This window comes from Chondrus crispus, genomic scaffold (assembly GCF_000350225.1).
Source record: "Chondrus crispus Stackhouse genomic scaffold, scaffold_24, whole genome shotgun sequence".
NCBI classification, from domain to species: Eukaryota; Rhodophyta; class Florideophyceae; order Gigartinales; family Gigartinaceae; genus Chondrus; species Chondrus crispus.
The window spans coordinates 120,872-138,036 of NW_005179120.1; the positions used below are offsets into that span (position 1 = coordinate 120,872).

Sequence of the window (17,165 nt, forward strand, 5' to 3'; positions counted from 1 at the left end):
TCCCTCAACCCCCCACACCCTTCGTTCCATCACCCCCTGACACACCTCTCGTTCCAACCATGGCAAATGTCAGCCAAGCTCAAGCTGCCACAGCACTGCAATTGCTCGCAGATGCGACTGTGGACCGCCGCAACGAGCTTCGACAGTACGATGATGACAGCGATCCATTCGACTCCGATGAAAACGATGACTCGGATGCGCCCATTTTCGATAGATTTTACGAGCAGGGAGGTTCTGCCGCTATACTCGAGATGACGAACTTCGACCCTACACAGTTTTTGGGAATATGGTCTGGATTTCAGGGTGTCATATCTCAGGGCTATAACGCGGGACGGGGTAGGAAGTCAATCCATAGCGGCAAGGACGTACTTTTTTTGACATTGTGTGTCGTAAAACACGGAGGACAGTGGGATTTTCTTGCGAAAATGTTCGGATTGAAGGGTCCGTCTTTTGAAAAACTGATTATGAAATTCGTAGACCTGCTGTGGCTACCTGTTTACGAGCAATATGTTGAGCATCACGCGACCAAGTGGAGAATGACGGCTGTGTCGGATGTTGGGCGTTTGTTTAGGCATTTCCCAGTGGCTCGGTATGCTACCGATGTGACTTTCCAGCCAAGCTACCGTCCAAGTGGTAGCATGCAGTAGGGCAAGAAGTACTATAGTGGAAAGCATAAACAATATGGTAAAATGGAAGTCTCCGTGCTTCCGAATGGAATGGCCATTGGCTGTAGCGAGCATGAGCCCGGGTCAGTCTCCGATCTGACTCTTTTTCAGAGGATGCAGTATTTTCTCGACAAGCAGCTGCAGAAGAAAGGGGAGGAGAAGGAGTGGGATAACGATGGGCCGTATGTGGGCAAATATCTGGAAAGCTGGGCTGTCTTATGTGACAAGGGATACCAAGGAGCTTTAGAATTCTGCCGTGTAATTCATCCAACTAAAAAGCCGCCGCATGCTGTAATGCCTCCTACGGATGTCAAGCGAAATCGTCTTATTTCAAGCGACAGAATTATTGTCGAATATTTTTTTGGCAGGCTGTGTGGAATTTGGAACGTGATGGGGTCTAAGTGGAAGTGGAACGAAAAATCGTATGATTCAATTTTCAAATTGTGCTTGGGACTTACCAATTTCCATATTAGGTGGAATCCGTTACGGCAAGAGGATGGGCAGGTTTATGGGCAAATAAGGACGCGGTGGTTTAGGCTAGCTGAGAACCAGGCAAGGAGGAGGAAACTCGTACAAGAAAAATATCGCGAGAAGCGAAGAAGGCGCATGAACATTCAGTTCAGGGCGGGTGGCGTTCCTGATCGCGACCCTGATGGTATATGACGTAGTGGTTAGGTGAATTCGTAAATATTTGTCAGTTGTGTGGTTGACTACAGTGCACAACCATGTTTACAAAGTCTATCGATGCGCACTGAATGACTTGGTGGCGATGTTTTTGCCAAGTGATTTACGGAGAATATCGATCTTTTGGGTGGTGCTCTGTCTTTGGGGAGAAAAGCGGTCTTGGTTAGGAGACCTATTGCGCGAGTCCTCTATGTACTTGTGAAAGAAACCCAAAATTCCCAGATATATTCCAAGGTAGTACGGAAGGGTACTTATTGTCAGTTTATCGCTTTAATGTGGTTAGAGAATCGTTTCCAAAATAGACCCCTCGCAATGGCAAAAAGCCAAGCATTTCCCCAAATCCATCCGGCCAAAAAATGTGAGTGTGTAAACTAGTAAAATCAATAACGTTGTCCGTAAAATAACGCGTTGTTTCTTTCCATTTGCCCACAAACTCGCTGGACGTAGAGTAAACCCGAGTTTGAAAAATCCCACCACGAGTTTTGCGGACTGAGGGTGTGTCTTAACATGCCCCGTTTTGCTGCGGTTTGCTTTGCTTTGCCCAAAGAAGTGATTTGGCGTGCTAGGAGTGGCTCCTACGTTTTAATTTATGTGTTTATGAAAAGCAAGGGCTTAAGAAGCATACGGTATTTGTTAAGAATTTAAAAGTATTCCTGGCAAAACCGGGCAAGGCAAAGCAAAAACCAGCCTGTTAAGACACGCCCTGACCTCCAGCAAGGTACCGGCCCGCAGCAATTGCAAGTCTGGTACAGGGGGGTGGGGGGGCCTCATTAATGCACATTTGGACGATGCATTTGCCCAGTATAGCACCTTTATGAGCCGGAACACGAGTTTTACACGTGTCACATTATCTGGACGGATGCTCCCGCCTTGGCTTGGTAGGATTCTGATCGCCGGCAGACCGATCGATCGAAGAGACAACTACGTACTGTAGCAGCACAGCAAACAAGCGGTTTCGACATGTCAACCCAATCTTCCCTGCCGCCTGACGGATTGCGCAAGGCAAAGCGTGCCTGTATGGATGCATTCGGCTCGCAGAACACGAAAAGGAGGACGCAAACTATGATTAACGAGTTCATTACTGTTTGATCGCGACGTGTAGAGCCAGCTGCGAGCCATGCAGGGCTCACAGGCCCATATCTGTAGTGCTGTCAACTCCATATCCCCCCTCACATCACCATCCCTTTCATCAAATCTCCAGGCCACACACACAAAAGTGCTTGAGCTTTCGACAGAGCGCAGCGATTGTGAACATTTTCATAAGCAAAGACACCTAGGATCTACTGTACCGTGGACGTTGAAGTTTCTCCCATATTGCTGCACATCGGGAGTACTGCACCTTTTGTGCTTACGACACGGGTATGCACTAATGAGCAATACCCACTGTACATCGCCACTGTACATCGTTGTGCCTCCCGACGGATCACGTGCACCTGGCCGAATACTCGCTGAAGCGAATATTGTAGCTCTCCACAAGGATAGAAAGGTTCTCAGTGGAAAGGGCGATGTGTTTCGTCTTCTAGACAGGCTGAGGGGGGCCGTTTGGAGAGGACCGCTTTTTAGAGGCTTCTTCCTGTTTCTGTTCTGCGATTGCTTTGGCATATGTGGCAGATCTAGTGATGTTTTGATCCGTTGATGAACCCTAGGTATATGAAGTGATAGGGGCGTCCATGACGCAAACCGGTACGACCCGTGCAGTATGAGACTCGTCTGTGCTGATGAGAGAGCGGAAACCCCACTTCGTTTTCCTTCAAGACAGGTCGATCCGGCACTGCTGTAATCAGGCGGATGTGAAAGCTCGTGGACAACTCACATGCCCCGAGTTTTCGGTATGCCGTGAGTTTTGCAAAACTCGTTGTCTGAAATTTTTGCAATCAGAAAATCCGAGCAAACTTGAGGCCAAAACACCTGTTTTCGCGACTTTACGGACAACGTTATCCGGTTGACATTAAACTTCGAAACGAAAACGCATGTTTAAAAAATTTAAACAGGCGTTTTGGTTAAAGCGTCATTTCCAGACAAATCTAAAAACAATCAGGAAGAACAAGCAATTCTCGCAAAGTGCTTCGGGCCCCAAGTCAGAAGTCAAGTACGGTGGCGCGGATATCTTTTTCTTTCTTGTCGAGGAAGCAGAAGCCAAGAAAAAAATAGGTCCAATATTGTCTTCATATGAGGACAATGGTCCAATAGATACTAGCTAGTGTCCAATCGTACAACATTTGTCCTCATATGAGACCCGGGTGGTCCTCATTTGAGGCCCTGAAAATCGACTTTTTTGAAAATAAAAATGAGATAAATTGGCTGTAACGGTAAAATACCGCACTTAACACTACCGTGCATCAAAGAGCATTTTAGTACTCTGAAAAATGCAGGAGTACATCGCTTCTACTCAAGATGTAAGAAAAGAGACAACATTCGAGGTTCGTCCCACGGTCTCAAAACTTGAGTTCACTGTCCCGAAGTGAAGAATTGACCTCACCAGCATTGTGGTTCTCCCCTAAAAGCTCCCAATAACAAGACGGACCTGTATCTGAGTGACAAAAATGTTTCAAAATAGTCCCCTAAAATGGAACTATTTTGAATATTTAAAATAGAAATACCAAAGAATGATCGGTTTTGATTCAATCAGAAGCCTTCAAAACGCCGAAATTACGGTGCGTTTATCTACAAGTGGAATGGCGTCCTGTTTTCTCAACGTAGCGCATTTATTGAATCGCAACACGTACGATTACAGCCTCAAGAATGAGGCAAATCGGTCGTGATGTGGAACAAACTTAGAAACAGCAATGCACAAAAAATTTACTTCAAATATCTATCAAAGCACGAATCTGTAGCTAACAATGCCGCTGGTCAGTTACACCTCAGGGAAGCAAGCGCAGAAGCAGCATCCCTTCTATCAGCTGCTTTCTTCGCAGCAAGAGCACGACGTATGCGCAAAGGTCGAGGCACGACAAACGGTTCGACGTAAAGTGAAGCGCGACGGCGTGCCCTCGCAAGTTCGGCATCATGCCGAGATTGCTTTCGCATAGCCGCTTCAAAAGCTCTCTTCGAGTTCGCTTCCGCCTTCTTCTGCTGCGTATCCTCAAACTTAACGCGCTTCGCGCGCTCCTCTCCCTCAATCATCCGCATAGCGGCGTCACTTGTCAACATCAGACCTTTTGAGGTGTTCAAAAACCCTCTCTTTAGCAACACTGGTTGTATACCGATATCGTTCCGGCAGGCAATTCGATTCTGCTCTAGTAAATGTAGCATTTCGTCTACAGAAAGCATTTTCCCTTTGCAGCGTCCATCCGGTTTTGGGGAGTACAGTAGTTTAGCAGGATTGATGGGCCACAATCCAGCTCTCTCAAACCCAGCAGTAATATTTGTAGGGGTGAAAGACTTTTCGTAAGCATGGCGCAGGATATTGCAAAAATCGAATACATCATAGGGCTCTGTTTGTTGGACGAGAGATATCTGCTTGATGCAGGCGGCAATATTATGCTTGAATGAAGCAAAAAATGTCAGATACAGTGGCTGTGTCTTCCCAGTCGTGTGTGAAGTTAGACAGTATGCAAACACATTCCCATTTCGTAAAATTGTCAAAGCTTTAAGGCTCATGTGGCTGCGGTAACCGTCATACAAGAGCAAAACTTTTCGTCCTTGCCTGGTAAGGTGAGAAATGTCTTGCACGAACATCTCTCCCCACCGCGCGAAATTAGATTTATCTACGCCTGCCAATTCTTCTCTTGTAGTGACCAACGCGTTGGGGGGAAGGCAATAGTCGACTGACTGCTAGAAAAGTCCTTCATTACTCTCAATCACTCTATGCAGAATCCTTGTATCTTTAAAAATAAACAAAGGTCTTCCGGTTACCCCAGACGCGAAAATGACGGGCATGATCGTTACTCTTGAAACGTTCTTGAACGTTGGAATGCGAACCTCGTGCCTGCTTTCTCTAGGGGAAAACGTTCGAAACGAGGTAATGCCCAGTGCCTCTTTGTCAGCGGTGGCTCCAGTCTCGTCCAGGTTTGCTAAGCGACAAGGGTCTATATTATGGGTTTTAATGAGCTGCTCCACCGCCGCAATGTGCGTGGTCAGCGATTCTGCATTGACAGCATTGAACCGGATACCTTCTTGCCGCAGGGCGCGTGCAAACGCGATGAATTTATGTTGACGTTTTTTTGAATGACCTCACAAACTTGTCTCCAGGTCGGTTGTGTTTGAAGGGGAGTTTTTGTTGACGCTTCGGGTCCATGTTACTGACGAGAATTTCAACTGCATCTTTAATAGTTTCGTGGCCTACCGGGTAGCCATGGCTTGCGTACGTCTTAATCAGTTTAATTATGGTGTCTTCCTCTTCAGCAGTGAGGTTCCGACGATGATGCAGGGGCTGCTCTTCGGGGTTGTCGTCAATTTTCTTGTAACGACGATGAAATGTGGACAAAGGTAGCTTAGCCATTCGCGCCGCACTGCGCATTGTAGCACCTTCTTTTACGTCGTCGACGGCTATGTTGAAACGAGCACGAGCCTGCACAAAATGCGACGTATTCTCCGTTTCGAAATCGCCATGCTTCGAAAAGTCTTGAGAGGATCTTCTCGCTGTGCCAACAGATACGGTCGCAGCCGAGTGAGAATCGCAGGGAAGATATATTGTATTCTACGGTGTCATCACGAAATGGCGTTTTTTTGGGTGTGGCGGGGACTGAGGATGGTGGTGTTTCGGTATGCATTTACGTCGCGGGGAAATGGGACTGTAGTTCCTGACTTTGATTGCGTTTGGTGGCCACTTGGGCTGTTGTTCTTAATTATTGAATACTTTTCGCGGGTTTCTCATCGTTCCGCAGTTAGGAAGGGTGTTCCATTTAAGGGGCACCCCCCCTTTATGCGATCCTTCTCCTTCTGCATGACTGTCAGGATCAGGGCCCCTTTAAGACAGCATGGACGGGCATGTTTGGACATGTATGGACGTCAGCGTGCACCTGATTGGTCCATTTAATACTTTTCTTAACAGTATGATGGCGCACACAAAGTTAAAATAATGGAATCTGTCGCTACCAACGTGCTATACGAGAGCACACCATTGGCTGTCGCCTACCGCATAAGTGCGATTGAATTCAATCTTGATCCAATTTAGCATACATTAAAATTCAATTTAATCATTTTATTGACGTCCCTGAATGCCAGTACACGGGGATCGCGATATAGTGCCTCCCTCTGTCAGTGGGCCGAAAACGGCACTATATCGAACCAGGCACTGTAAGACAATGAGATTTGCGGCTTTTTTGCAGCCACTTCCTTGCATCACTGCTCAGAAAGACCGTTCGCTTCCCTATCGATAGCCCGGTATGATGCACCCGTTGAGCCAATTTACGGATCACGGCGCGCTGACACAATACATTAAATTATTGGACATGTAATATTTTGAAAATCGCAAACATATACATCCAAACATGGCTGTCCATGCTGTCTTAAAGGAGGCCCTCAGAAAAAGGGCGGGAAATCTATATTTGAGGTCGTGTTGTGGTTTCACGTACGCGTTAGGGCGCTACGGAAGATAGAAAGCGGGCCCTCATATGAGGACTACGGCCTCATATGAGGCCCCTGTACGCTAGGACACTAGAGTAGGCCTCCAAAAAGAAAGAAAGAAAAAGGATTACAGTCTGCGGACGTCGCTCGTTCTGTGGTCCCAGTCGTCTGTTTCTTTAAAATCTGAAAAATAACTGAAAGATACCGCTGTATATGCGGTACATGCCCTGAAGCGCAAACGGTATGTATGCTACCCTATACACCGAAATTAGCCGCCGTCAGCGATCAGAGGGACTCAAGGGTCAGGATATCTACGAGCCCATGTCCAGGATGACGCACGGCGCTGGGTCAGTGGCAGCGCCAGGACCAACAGTGCTAACCACAGCATTGATGACTTGCTCGTGGGGTGCGGTGTTGGGGCCATCTACCGTCACCCCCGTACCTGAGATTGCACGAGATGAACGGTTTCTACTTGTTGGGTTATGTGACAGGGTCGCCGCGCTGGTGCTTGTCGCCAACGGTGAAGGCTGACCGGAAGCGTTACCGGAATCCGAATTTCCTACCTGCACTGAGTGATCGCCCGCCGTGCCTCCACCGTCGTGACCCTCACCTCCGTTCTGCCCTGGCCTGTCGCCCACCGCAATCGGCATGACAACCCGGATCTCACTGGGCAGCCCATTGGGCAGAAGGCATATGCTATTGTCCAGGTCGCTGTGCGACCCTTGCGCTGAGAGAGTCGCCACCGGTACGCCTGCGCCGGGCGGGATGGCGCCGTTCTGAATGACCGACCGGATTCTCCGAACGGCGAGCGAGAACTTCTTCGTCTCCTGCGTCACGCTGACTTCGGGGTGGAGCGGGATCAGCGCGTAAATCACAGATGGCCGGTCCGGCGGGGGCGCCCTCGCGTCCGCGTCTTGCTTCGGGTTGTACTTGGCGAGGCGGTCCTCGCCACTTATATACCGGCGCAACCATGCATCCGTGATGAACTTCCGTACCTTTATTTCATTCGTTTCTGTGAATGTTTTGATCACATTGTCGGCGTTAGCTTCTCGAACGTGTTGCGGCTTCGGCTTGTGCATGTCGTGGAACAGCTCGGACTCGACGAGGAGTATGAAGAAGAGCATGCCGTATTTCTTCGCGCGGCACATCTTGTGGAAATTGGTGGTGAACTCGTCTCGCAGCCTCTCATCAATCGGTCCCCACTCTTCCAAGAGTCCAACTTCGGTGAGGAAGGTGTTGCATACGGAGACCGGCGTTGCAGAGAGCGCTCTCGTCAGACGATTGGAGTTTTGCGCGTGGTTTATCAGGCGGTTGGCGTGACACTCAAGCACCGAGTCACCAATCATGGCTATCTCGGCGACTAAGTTGAGGGCGTTCGTCACTTGTTCGTGCTTGGACATCTGTGCCCTGGACGGGCTTCTGACAATATCGTCTGCGGAGTTGGCGCGTTTCCACCATTTCACAGGGTCTCCAACGTCATTCAAGTCCTTGAGATGGATGATGTTGTCGCTGCTGCGCATAATCTTAGCATGCCACATCTGGACTTCGGGGCACATGCGCGAGATGTTCGCGGACGCGGGGTACCTGAGATACGTGGTGGCCTTAAGCTTCTTGCACAACACGGCCTGGACGTCCGGCGGCGGGGACTTGCCGTGGCGCAGGTAGCAGAAGTCGGCGATTTTATCGTGCAGGGCGCCCTTCCTGCGCATGAGGAGGCGGGCGCGGAGGGTGGATAGGCGGACCCTGGTGGCGGACTGCACGGCGGGGATGAGGCCCGTGAGAATGATGCCGAAGGCGTCTTGCGAGAGCTTACCCACTATGTAGAAGCCGAAGCCGAAGAAGGCGGTGATGATGCAGCTCGAGGCGGAGATGCCCACGATGATGACCTCGGCCCAGAGGCGCTTGTCCAGCCATCTCTGAAGGCCGATGCTCAGCGCCAGGACAGCGGACATGATGGTGGCCAGTGCGACAAGCGTGCGCTCGGCCCAGACGGGGAAATCTTGCTCCTCCATTGGGGGGGTGGAGCGGAGGGGGGAGGTGGTGTGCGGCGGTGGCGGGATGGCGGGATGACGGACGAGGGATTGAGTGAAGGGGATCGCTACGCGGGGGTGCGGGAAAAGTGGCGGCGGAGATGTAGCGATGGGTGCGAAGGCGAGGGGGGACGGGACATGTCCGCGTTGGCAAGGGTGGTCATGTGGTTGAACAAATCAGTTCAGCGTCTCCCACAGAGTATGACATAATGGAGAGGTAGGCTGGGGTACGGGGGGGGGGGGGGGGGGGGGGGGGTGTTGCGATACAGTGCCATCCTGTGGCAGTGGGCCGAAAACGGCAGTATATCGAACCAGGCACTATAAGAAAATGAGATTGACGGCTTTTTTGCAGCCACTTCCTTGCATCACTGCTCAGAAAGATCGCTCGCAGGACGCCTTCAATCATACTTTATCTCCACTGAAGACTCAAGTCTAATGGACCATTTCTGTTGTTAGAAGCTGCCGAGCCGTCGCATCGATTTTTTCCTTTTTCGCAGCCACAAATGCCAGCCTACACTTTCGCAGATGTCCAATTGCATCATCGACCCTGCTTTTTTCCTCCATAGTCTTTAGTTGAGTTAGCAATTGCAAAATATCTTTCCGCGGCGGCAGCGGCTCTCCGGCAGTACTTCGATCCAACTGCCTCTCTGGAGACCCTTCGTTTTTGGCTCAAAATTTCGTGCCACCCGCAGAAGGGTAGCACTATATCGGATCTTGCACTAACAAAGATGGCACTATATCGCGACCCCCCTGTATGACAATTTGGCGACTGGTTTCGATCATATGCGGCACGCGGGCGGCATTGTCACCGAAGGCCCTCGTGATGGCCCGGGGGAGGTCCAATCATTAAAATCATTGCTGGCATCCAGCTGTGAAATCTGTAAACCCTAGCGTGCCCCCTACTCTCACCGCTGGCCCATTTGGCCCCGCCGGGGAGCATCACGTAAGGACTGCTTTTTTTGCAAAAATATATGCATTAAATCGAAACTTTGTAAAGCCCGTATAGACACCATTTCTTTAACGGACATGCCGTCGGCTAGCAACTTGCAAAGCATCGAGATAGCAGTTGTCCATACATACAGTAGAAAGACTGCGAATCCAATCAAGTTTCAATTCTCAGTTGATGTTTTAAACACGCGTTTTAGTTTCCAAGATATCAACACACAAGGTTTTGAGGTTGGTCAAAAAGGCTTCTGTTTTACGCATTCTAGAAACGGCCCGAAAACACGTCCATCCATCCGCAAGGCACAAGTCAACTGCGGCGGCGAGATTCTCTTTTTCCTTCTTCTTGAGCAAGCACAAGTCGAGAAAAATAAAGTTGAAAAGTACCCTCATATGAGGTCACGTGTCGTCTAGACACTCTAGTGCCTTTCATTTCGCGCATTTCACATCATCAATACGGACGGTGAAGTCACTTGCTTGCCGCAGGACGCTGCCATTCAAACGGAAGGAGATCACCACGTTGCCAGCGCCCCCGTCACTCTGGACCGCTGCAACGGCCACACCTCCTGCAGGCCCACTTGAGTTGCTGTTGTTCGTCGCTATGCCATTATCTTCTCCGTCTTCAGTTTCGGCAAATTTGGAAAAGCGTTCATCGTCGGTGAAGTACTGTCTGAGCCACTTCGTCGTGATACCTTTCCTCTCGTTACTCTCTTGAGAGGACGCCTTGAATGCTTCGATCACGTCTGAGGCCCTGGTGTGTTCGATTTCAGGCTTGCAAAATCCAAAGCATCTCCCTCGTTTATCCAGTGACGCCTGGAAAATATGTGACTCGACGAGAAGAATGAAGAATAACATTCCGTACTTCTTTCCTCGACCAAAATCCTTGAATTCTGTCTGGATATACCTATCCCGCGCGGCGTCGTCAACTGGTCCCCACTCTTCGAGAAGCCCGATTGCCCTGAGAAACGTCGTGCAAATTGATGCCGGCGTGGCATGCAGTGCGTCCCTGATGTTGCCCGACGTCTCCACATGCTTTTTCAGCGCCTTCTCATGGTTAAGAAGTACAGAGTCCCCGATCATCGCTATTTCAGCCACAAGTTCAAGCGCACGCGTAACTTGTATCGTTTCGGTAAACCTGGCTCTTGAGGGACACCGGACGAGGTCCACCCCGCGGTTGGCAGCCTTCCACCATGAGATAGCGTCGCCAAGGTCGTCCTTACCTTTCAACGTGATCATCTTGTCGTCGTGCTGTACTATCTCCCCGAACCACATCTCGGTCTTCGGCTTCAATGCTTTGGGTTTTGAACACGCCGGAATTCTCAAATAGGTCCTTGTCAGGGGATCGATATTCAACTTCTCCTGCACCTCGGGTGTCGGGGGGTTCCCGTGGCGCAGGAAGCTGAAGTCTTTGAGCGTGTTGTGAAGAGCCGGCCTTTTGCGCATAAGGGTTTCCGCTTTCAGGGCCTTCACGCGAAGCTTGCCCAGAGCTTCAAATCCGGGAATGAGGCCGATGAGAATGACTCCGAAAGCATCCAAAGACAAGTCTTCCGAAAGGAACAACACCCAACCGATAACACCGCTGGCTATACAACCCAGAGCGAGGATACTGACGACGTAGTATTCAACCCTCACCCTCTTGTGCAACCAGTTGCTACAGCCAGAGAGGATTGCGAGCGATGCTGACATAGTGAAGGCCACTGAGATCAAAGTGCGCTCCACCCAAACAGGGAAGGCAGCGACGTCGTCCATTGGAACGGGAGACAAGTAGCGACAGAATGAAGGGTCGACAAGAGCACGAGTGTTCGGGCGCCGGTGACGGCTGATGAGAGGAGGTGGTAGCGATGTTCGGATGCGAAAACGGGTAAACGAAAATGGTTGCGCGGCACACTCTTTTGCACTGTGGGTGGTGTAAGAAGATGACGATAAGCAAGGACTCAGTCCTCAGAGTGGGGGAAGACTCCCTGTTGTTCGGTCATTCGCTTGCGACAAGGGCATGTTTTACGGTCTGCCCTCCCAATAGTGCTCCTCCTGCAATAATAAACCTTTCAGTATGGGTGCAACTCGTCTTTCCCGCAAGAAAACGTGGGATTTGAGACGCTATAAGCAGGTCATCTGAATAAAGATATAGTGGTGAGCTTTCGAACAGCATCCTGAATATTTATTAAAATTTTAAGGTAACGACATTTTGATTAGGGATATTTTGGACATTTTGGCTTCTGCACATGAAATTTGAGCAGTTATGGCACCTCTGAGGGGGGTTTACGGGGGTTGGAGAAGGCACATCGTGGATGGAGATGTCAAGTGCAGGAGGAGTTCTGTTTTCAACGAGAATCAGCGATTTTTTTTAGGACAGAGTTATGATAATCACACCTCCCGTAGTGATAAACCTCTCTGTGTATGGATAATGTTGTCCTATACTGTACGAACGGCACTCTTATTCGGAGGTTGCACTGTATTGCAGAGAGAGGAACGGGCCTACAGTATTTACTTCTTTTACTTCTTGGGGTGTGCTTGTGCTGCCCTCTTTGAGAAGGGTGCAGTGTAATGTGAAAGGCTTCACTCTTCCGTAGGGGCTCGTTATGACGGTGAGAGAGGAAGGAAGGGGAAAAGTAGTTGAGTTGTGATTGGTTATTTGGAATATTTGATGATGGCATTGGTACGGTGCGGCAATTCATGATGACGCACTTATTATGGCGCAGAGGAAGGTGGAGTTGGTACACGTATGGCATACGTATGGCGCTGCTGATGGAGCTGCTGATGGAGCTGCTGATGGAGGTCTGATTGACCCCTTGTCATACTGCACATAACAGACATCCCGCAGGATCTGCGGGCACTCTCACATCATGCGACAAATAATGCCATGTACTGTAAACTTTACGTGAGCCACAGCAAGCCCATTTCGGCCGCCCTTTCCAGCGAAAACAGCTTTGCACGTCTGTGCTGGCCACCGCTAGCGAATCGGATATGAGTACGGTGGCCGCCGCAATCTGATCTTTCAGATCTTCTCGCACTTGTCAATCATTTGCCCTGAACATCAGACCTACAGAATGCCACAGCGCACGCTGACCTTCTTTGCATGCAAGTTTCAGATCTTTCCCATCAGTTACCCCATTCAGGTCAAAAGCCACAGAGCGACCGGCCGATAACGCACAGAAACAGATCTCCCGGTTGAACGCGAACGCAACGGGAATGCCCCCTTCCCGACAGACCTCATAGCTGCACCCCTGCCAACTTATTTTTCCATCACCTCCTTCGTTTTCAAGGTGCTCTCGTGCCGGATGCTTCTTCATGTACGTTGCGAAGTGCTGTTGCAGTTTTTTTTTGTCACACTTTACTAGAATGGAAAGACCCTGGCCTGGTGGCGAAGCAGTACGGTATATCAGGAAAGGCTGCACGTGCCCGACCTTCTTGTTATAGTCGTTTGATTTACTACCCACCGACTAAGTCAAAAAAGCGTGATACTGTATAAGTACACAATATTCTGAAATCCACTCTGGAATCTCCTGGTTGTTCCTACGTGCATTTTCTTACGGTTCAATCCCATGTTCAGCGATTGTACCGTGAGACGGATATATATGACTTTTATTCAGAAACCATTTCTTAAAAGAATTTGTGCTCGATATTGGCATCGGCTATGTATAACATGGGAATGTTGTGGCAGGTTTGAATACATCGAAGGACCAAAAAGTCAATGAAGAACAGACTATTATTTTATTATGAACTGCGTACAGTATTCAGTTTCGAAAATATCATCAAGCATGGTTTCAAGCATGCTCAAAAGTTCTTTTTTGCCAGACTTTCCATGAAAATTCCTGAGATAGGCGGTTTGTTTCCGACTGGGATATAGTTTCCCGCAACCCAGGTCTGAGTTCCGGTGCTAGGCGTTACCTTCTCGTTCTTCGCTAGCAAATAGAAGTCCAGGAAACGATTTTGAAAAGCAACAATCGCGTGACGCCATTTGATACCAAAACAAAAAAGGTCTGAAAGAATTTTGATTTTCGTCGAAGATGTACAAGGGGGTTGCCCTAAAAATGGAACAGATGACAAAATTAAATGGAAAATCTCCTTCTGGTCAATGTTTTGGACACATTATTTTTGCCCTTTGCATCATGCATCGGTCTCACTGCCATAAACAAAAGGCAGGATATGGCGGCAAGCGGCAAACTGGCATATTTTCGCCACATAGCTACGATACAGTCGAATACTGATGGTGATGTCCGGGGCTTTTGTGCTCCTCAACTTGTAGAGCACAAAGGTGTGGTTGACAGGGAGAGTAAGAAAGGGGGAGAGGGGCGAAGAGGGGAAAGCTGTGGGTCGTTGGGGCTGATTTGTTCCACATTTGGGGTACGTGTTCCAATATTAGGGAAACCCCTTGTACAAGGAAGCAGTCCCCCTGCGAATTTTCGAACGGCGCTCATCCGTTCTGTACATTGCATCCATCCTTAGCCGTCCGTTTCGCGCTTTTAGCGCGTCAGTGAGTATTCTTGCGAGTGTTTTGACTTATCGGGGGATGCGATGGATGGCCATGTCATTCCACCGAGTCGAGACACTCAATCTGCGACAGAGGCTTTAAAGTTTAAATACGTTTAAAGTTTAAACGTACAGCTAACGTCCGCTGTCAGTGCCACCGTTCTCATATGCAAGGTCTGTTGAAGAAAGTGGGGCTATCCTTCCTTGCCCTTTTATTTATCGTGGCTACTCGCGCATTTATACTACTACCACTTCCATGTTTTGTAGACGAACTTGTGAAGCAGATGGGGAAGCGTTGCGTAATTATTTCGTAAGCGTTCAGGACAGTAATAATTATTTCTTGACGTCTTACCCACCTGGTAAATTATTTGGCACTCCCATCAAGGTCGTCCATTGTCATTGGCAGGATAAGGCGTATCTCTCTTGTCCGGCCACGGTGGAAACCATCATTGGAGTGGTCCCGCACTTGAACAAGTGCTTGCTCTCTCCTTCCTGTTGATCGCTGGGTTGCAAGATTATTGCCATATGTACCTTGAACATCCGGCCACAATGTATCCATGTCGAGTCGCACGTTGTCGACGGTAGTGTCGATGGGAAATGGGGTCAAGGTATAGGATGTAGTACGCCCCATTGCGTCGATGCCATTTGCCGGTTCCGCGTCGTCTTTTTTGTAACGAGAAAGGCATGTAGGTAAGAGTCCATATCCCGCAAGCCATCTTCCCGTTACCTCTGTCCGCTCTTTTCTGCTACAGGTCTTCCTGAAAATTTCGATGATTTGAATCGCACTGGTGTGCTCGCCATCTTTCGATGCAGTGATGCCCGAGTCGAAATTGAATAGGCTCGACTTGGTGAGAAGAATGAAGAACAACATGCCATATTTCTCGCCTCGTCTCAGGAAATGAAACCTGTTGACGAACGAATTCCTGAGCGTCATATCGACTCGCCCCCAGGCATTGAGAATGCCAACGGCGCCGAGGAACTCGGTGTACACCGATGCTGGGGTTCTATACAAGGCATCTGTCAATTCCTCGGCGCCGTTTGCATAGTTCCTGAGACTCTGGCCGTGGTACTCGAAGATCGCGTCGCCAATCATGGCAAGTTCCGCCACGAGCTCCAGTGCACGAGTGACCTGCACGCTTTTGGTGAACCTTGCCTTTGACGGATTTCTAACAAGATGCAGGGCATCGTTAGCGGCGTACCACCACGCGATGGAGTCACCGCTATCGTCCAGGTCTTGCAGGTTGACGACATTCTTCTCAACCTGCAAGACGTTTGCGTGCCACATGCTGACCATCTCCTTCCGTGACTCACCGATAGGCTTCTCCAGTGATTTCTTCTTCGAGCTGTACGGGCATCTGATATACGTGCGGATGTCACACTTGGTATCAAGCTCGAGGCTTTGCTGGACGTCGGCCGGCGGGGCGGGGCCATGTCGCAGGTAACAAAAGTCGGCGGGGCGTCTGTGCAGCGCGGGGCGCTTCCGCATGCAGGCGTGCGGGCGCAGCACGGACATGCGCAGCCTGCTGGAGGCCTCGATTCCCGGTATGAGGCCGACGAGGACGACGCCGAAGGCGTCGAGCGAGAGCTTGCCGAACAGGAACAGGAGCAGGCCGGTGAGGCCAGTCAGGAAGCAGAGGGAGGCCGAGACGACGACCAGGAACATCTCCAGACAGGCGTGGTGGCGCAGCCACTTCTTCATCGCCGTCGTCACCGCCAGCAGTGCGGACGTCACGAAGGCCACCGTGATCAGGCCGCGCTCGATCCACACGGGGACGGAGGCATCCATTGGGAGAGGGCGTCGATGGGAGGGGGGGGGGGGGGAAGGGGGTGAACAGGGCGTTGGAAGCGGAGGAGGGAGGCAATTCCGTCGGGCGATAAAGAGGACGGGGACGGTAGCTCAAGGCAATGTGCTTTATACGCGCACGCATGCGCGACAGATGCTTGTGAGTTTCCAAATTGTGTAACCTGAATGCTCTCTGGCGCCAGCGACTCACGGACGTCCAGAGCGACAGATCGCCGCGCCAGCAGTGCGGGGGTGCCAACGCGGCCGAGATCATTGCTGGCAGGTGGCAGGAGAAGCGTGGCCAATGGTGGGCACTGTAGAGACAAGATAATGAGCAGTAATTCGCAGAGAGGTAAAAAACAGTGGTTCCTGAACGAGGTGAGCAACAATGGCAATAAACGTGATCGAGAGTTGGTTCCCCTCCTGTGTGAGGGGGCGAGCTGCCCCCGGTCACACAACTTCATGTCATCCAGTCCGAGACTGGTGGGCGCGATACCGCGCCGCCGTCGAGTGTAGATTACTAATTAATAGTTAAATCTACGATGGTGCGCATACAAAATTCTCCCTTTTGGTCCGACTACATTCGTCGCCCAATGCCAGCCGTCCAAGTATGGACGGCGGCGGTCCGGAGCGTTCTTATTGGACAAAATGGCTTTCGCCACCTCATGGCCAAAGGCCCTATGATATGCCTATCTTGGCACCGTCCTTCGGAAGACATATTCCGTTCAACTGAACCACATCACAAACTTTTTGATGTAAAACTACTTCTGGACCCTTGCACCATCTTCCTGTGGCTTTGTCAAACATAGATCAAAGACTTAACAACACCTTTGTTCATCGACCAATTTGTTTTGTATGCTCATTCACGCAGTACAACTTCTGCAGTTGAAAAAGCGACACAGCATTGTGCACACTTCCCACAGAACACAGGGCACATTACACACAAAACTCTTTCCTCGACGTGACCACAACGTAGCAACTACTCCTTTGACAAGAAAACCAGTAAACTCCCAAAACCTTTGCAGGAAAAACGGAGAAGGTAAATCGAGCAGGACGGTATCACACACATCTGCTAGAAAATAA

General features: G+C 49.9%; 4 protein-coding genes; 1 reads left to right on the plus strand and 3 right to left on the minus strand.

Annotated features, from left to right (window-relative positions):
• Positions 1–6,369: 6,369 nt before the first annotated feature.
• CHC_T00004627001 (hypothetical protein) lies at positions 6,370–6,493 on the plus strand. XM_005716024.1 is given in 2 exon segments: positions 6,370–6,465; positions 6,466–6,493. The coding sequence occupies 1 exon segment, from the start codon at positions 6,370–6,372 to the stop codon at positions 6,463–6,465; it is 96 nt and encodes a 31-aa protein (XP_005716081.1). The 3' UTR covers positions 6,466–6,493.
• A 675-nt stretch (positions 6,494–7,168) lies between these two features.
• Positions 7,169–8,869, minus strand: CHC_T00004628001 (hypothetical protein). The gene has a single exon (XM_005716025.1). The coding sequence runs from the start codon at positions 8,867–8,869 to the stop codon at positions 7,169–7,171; it is 1,701 nt and encodes a 566-aa protein (XP_005716082.1).
• Positions 8,870–10,258: 1,389 nt separating this feature from the next.
• CHC_T00004629001 (hypothetical protein) lies at positions 10,259–11,578 on the minus strand. Its single transcript, XM_005716026.1, has one exon. The coding sequence runs from the start codon at positions 11,576–11,578 to the stop codon at positions 10,259–10,261; it is 1,320 nt and encodes a 439-aa protein (XP_005716083.1).
• Positions 11,579–14,663: 3,085 nt separating this feature from the next.
• Positions 14,664–16,085, minus strand: CHC_T00004630001 (hypothetical protein). Its single transcript, XM_005716027.1, has one exon. The coding sequence runs from the start codon at positions 16,083–16,085 to the stop codon at positions 14,664–14,666; it is 1,422 nt and encodes a 473-aa protein (XP_005716084.1).
• Between the last annotated feature and the right edge of the window lie 1,080 nt (positions 16,086–17,165).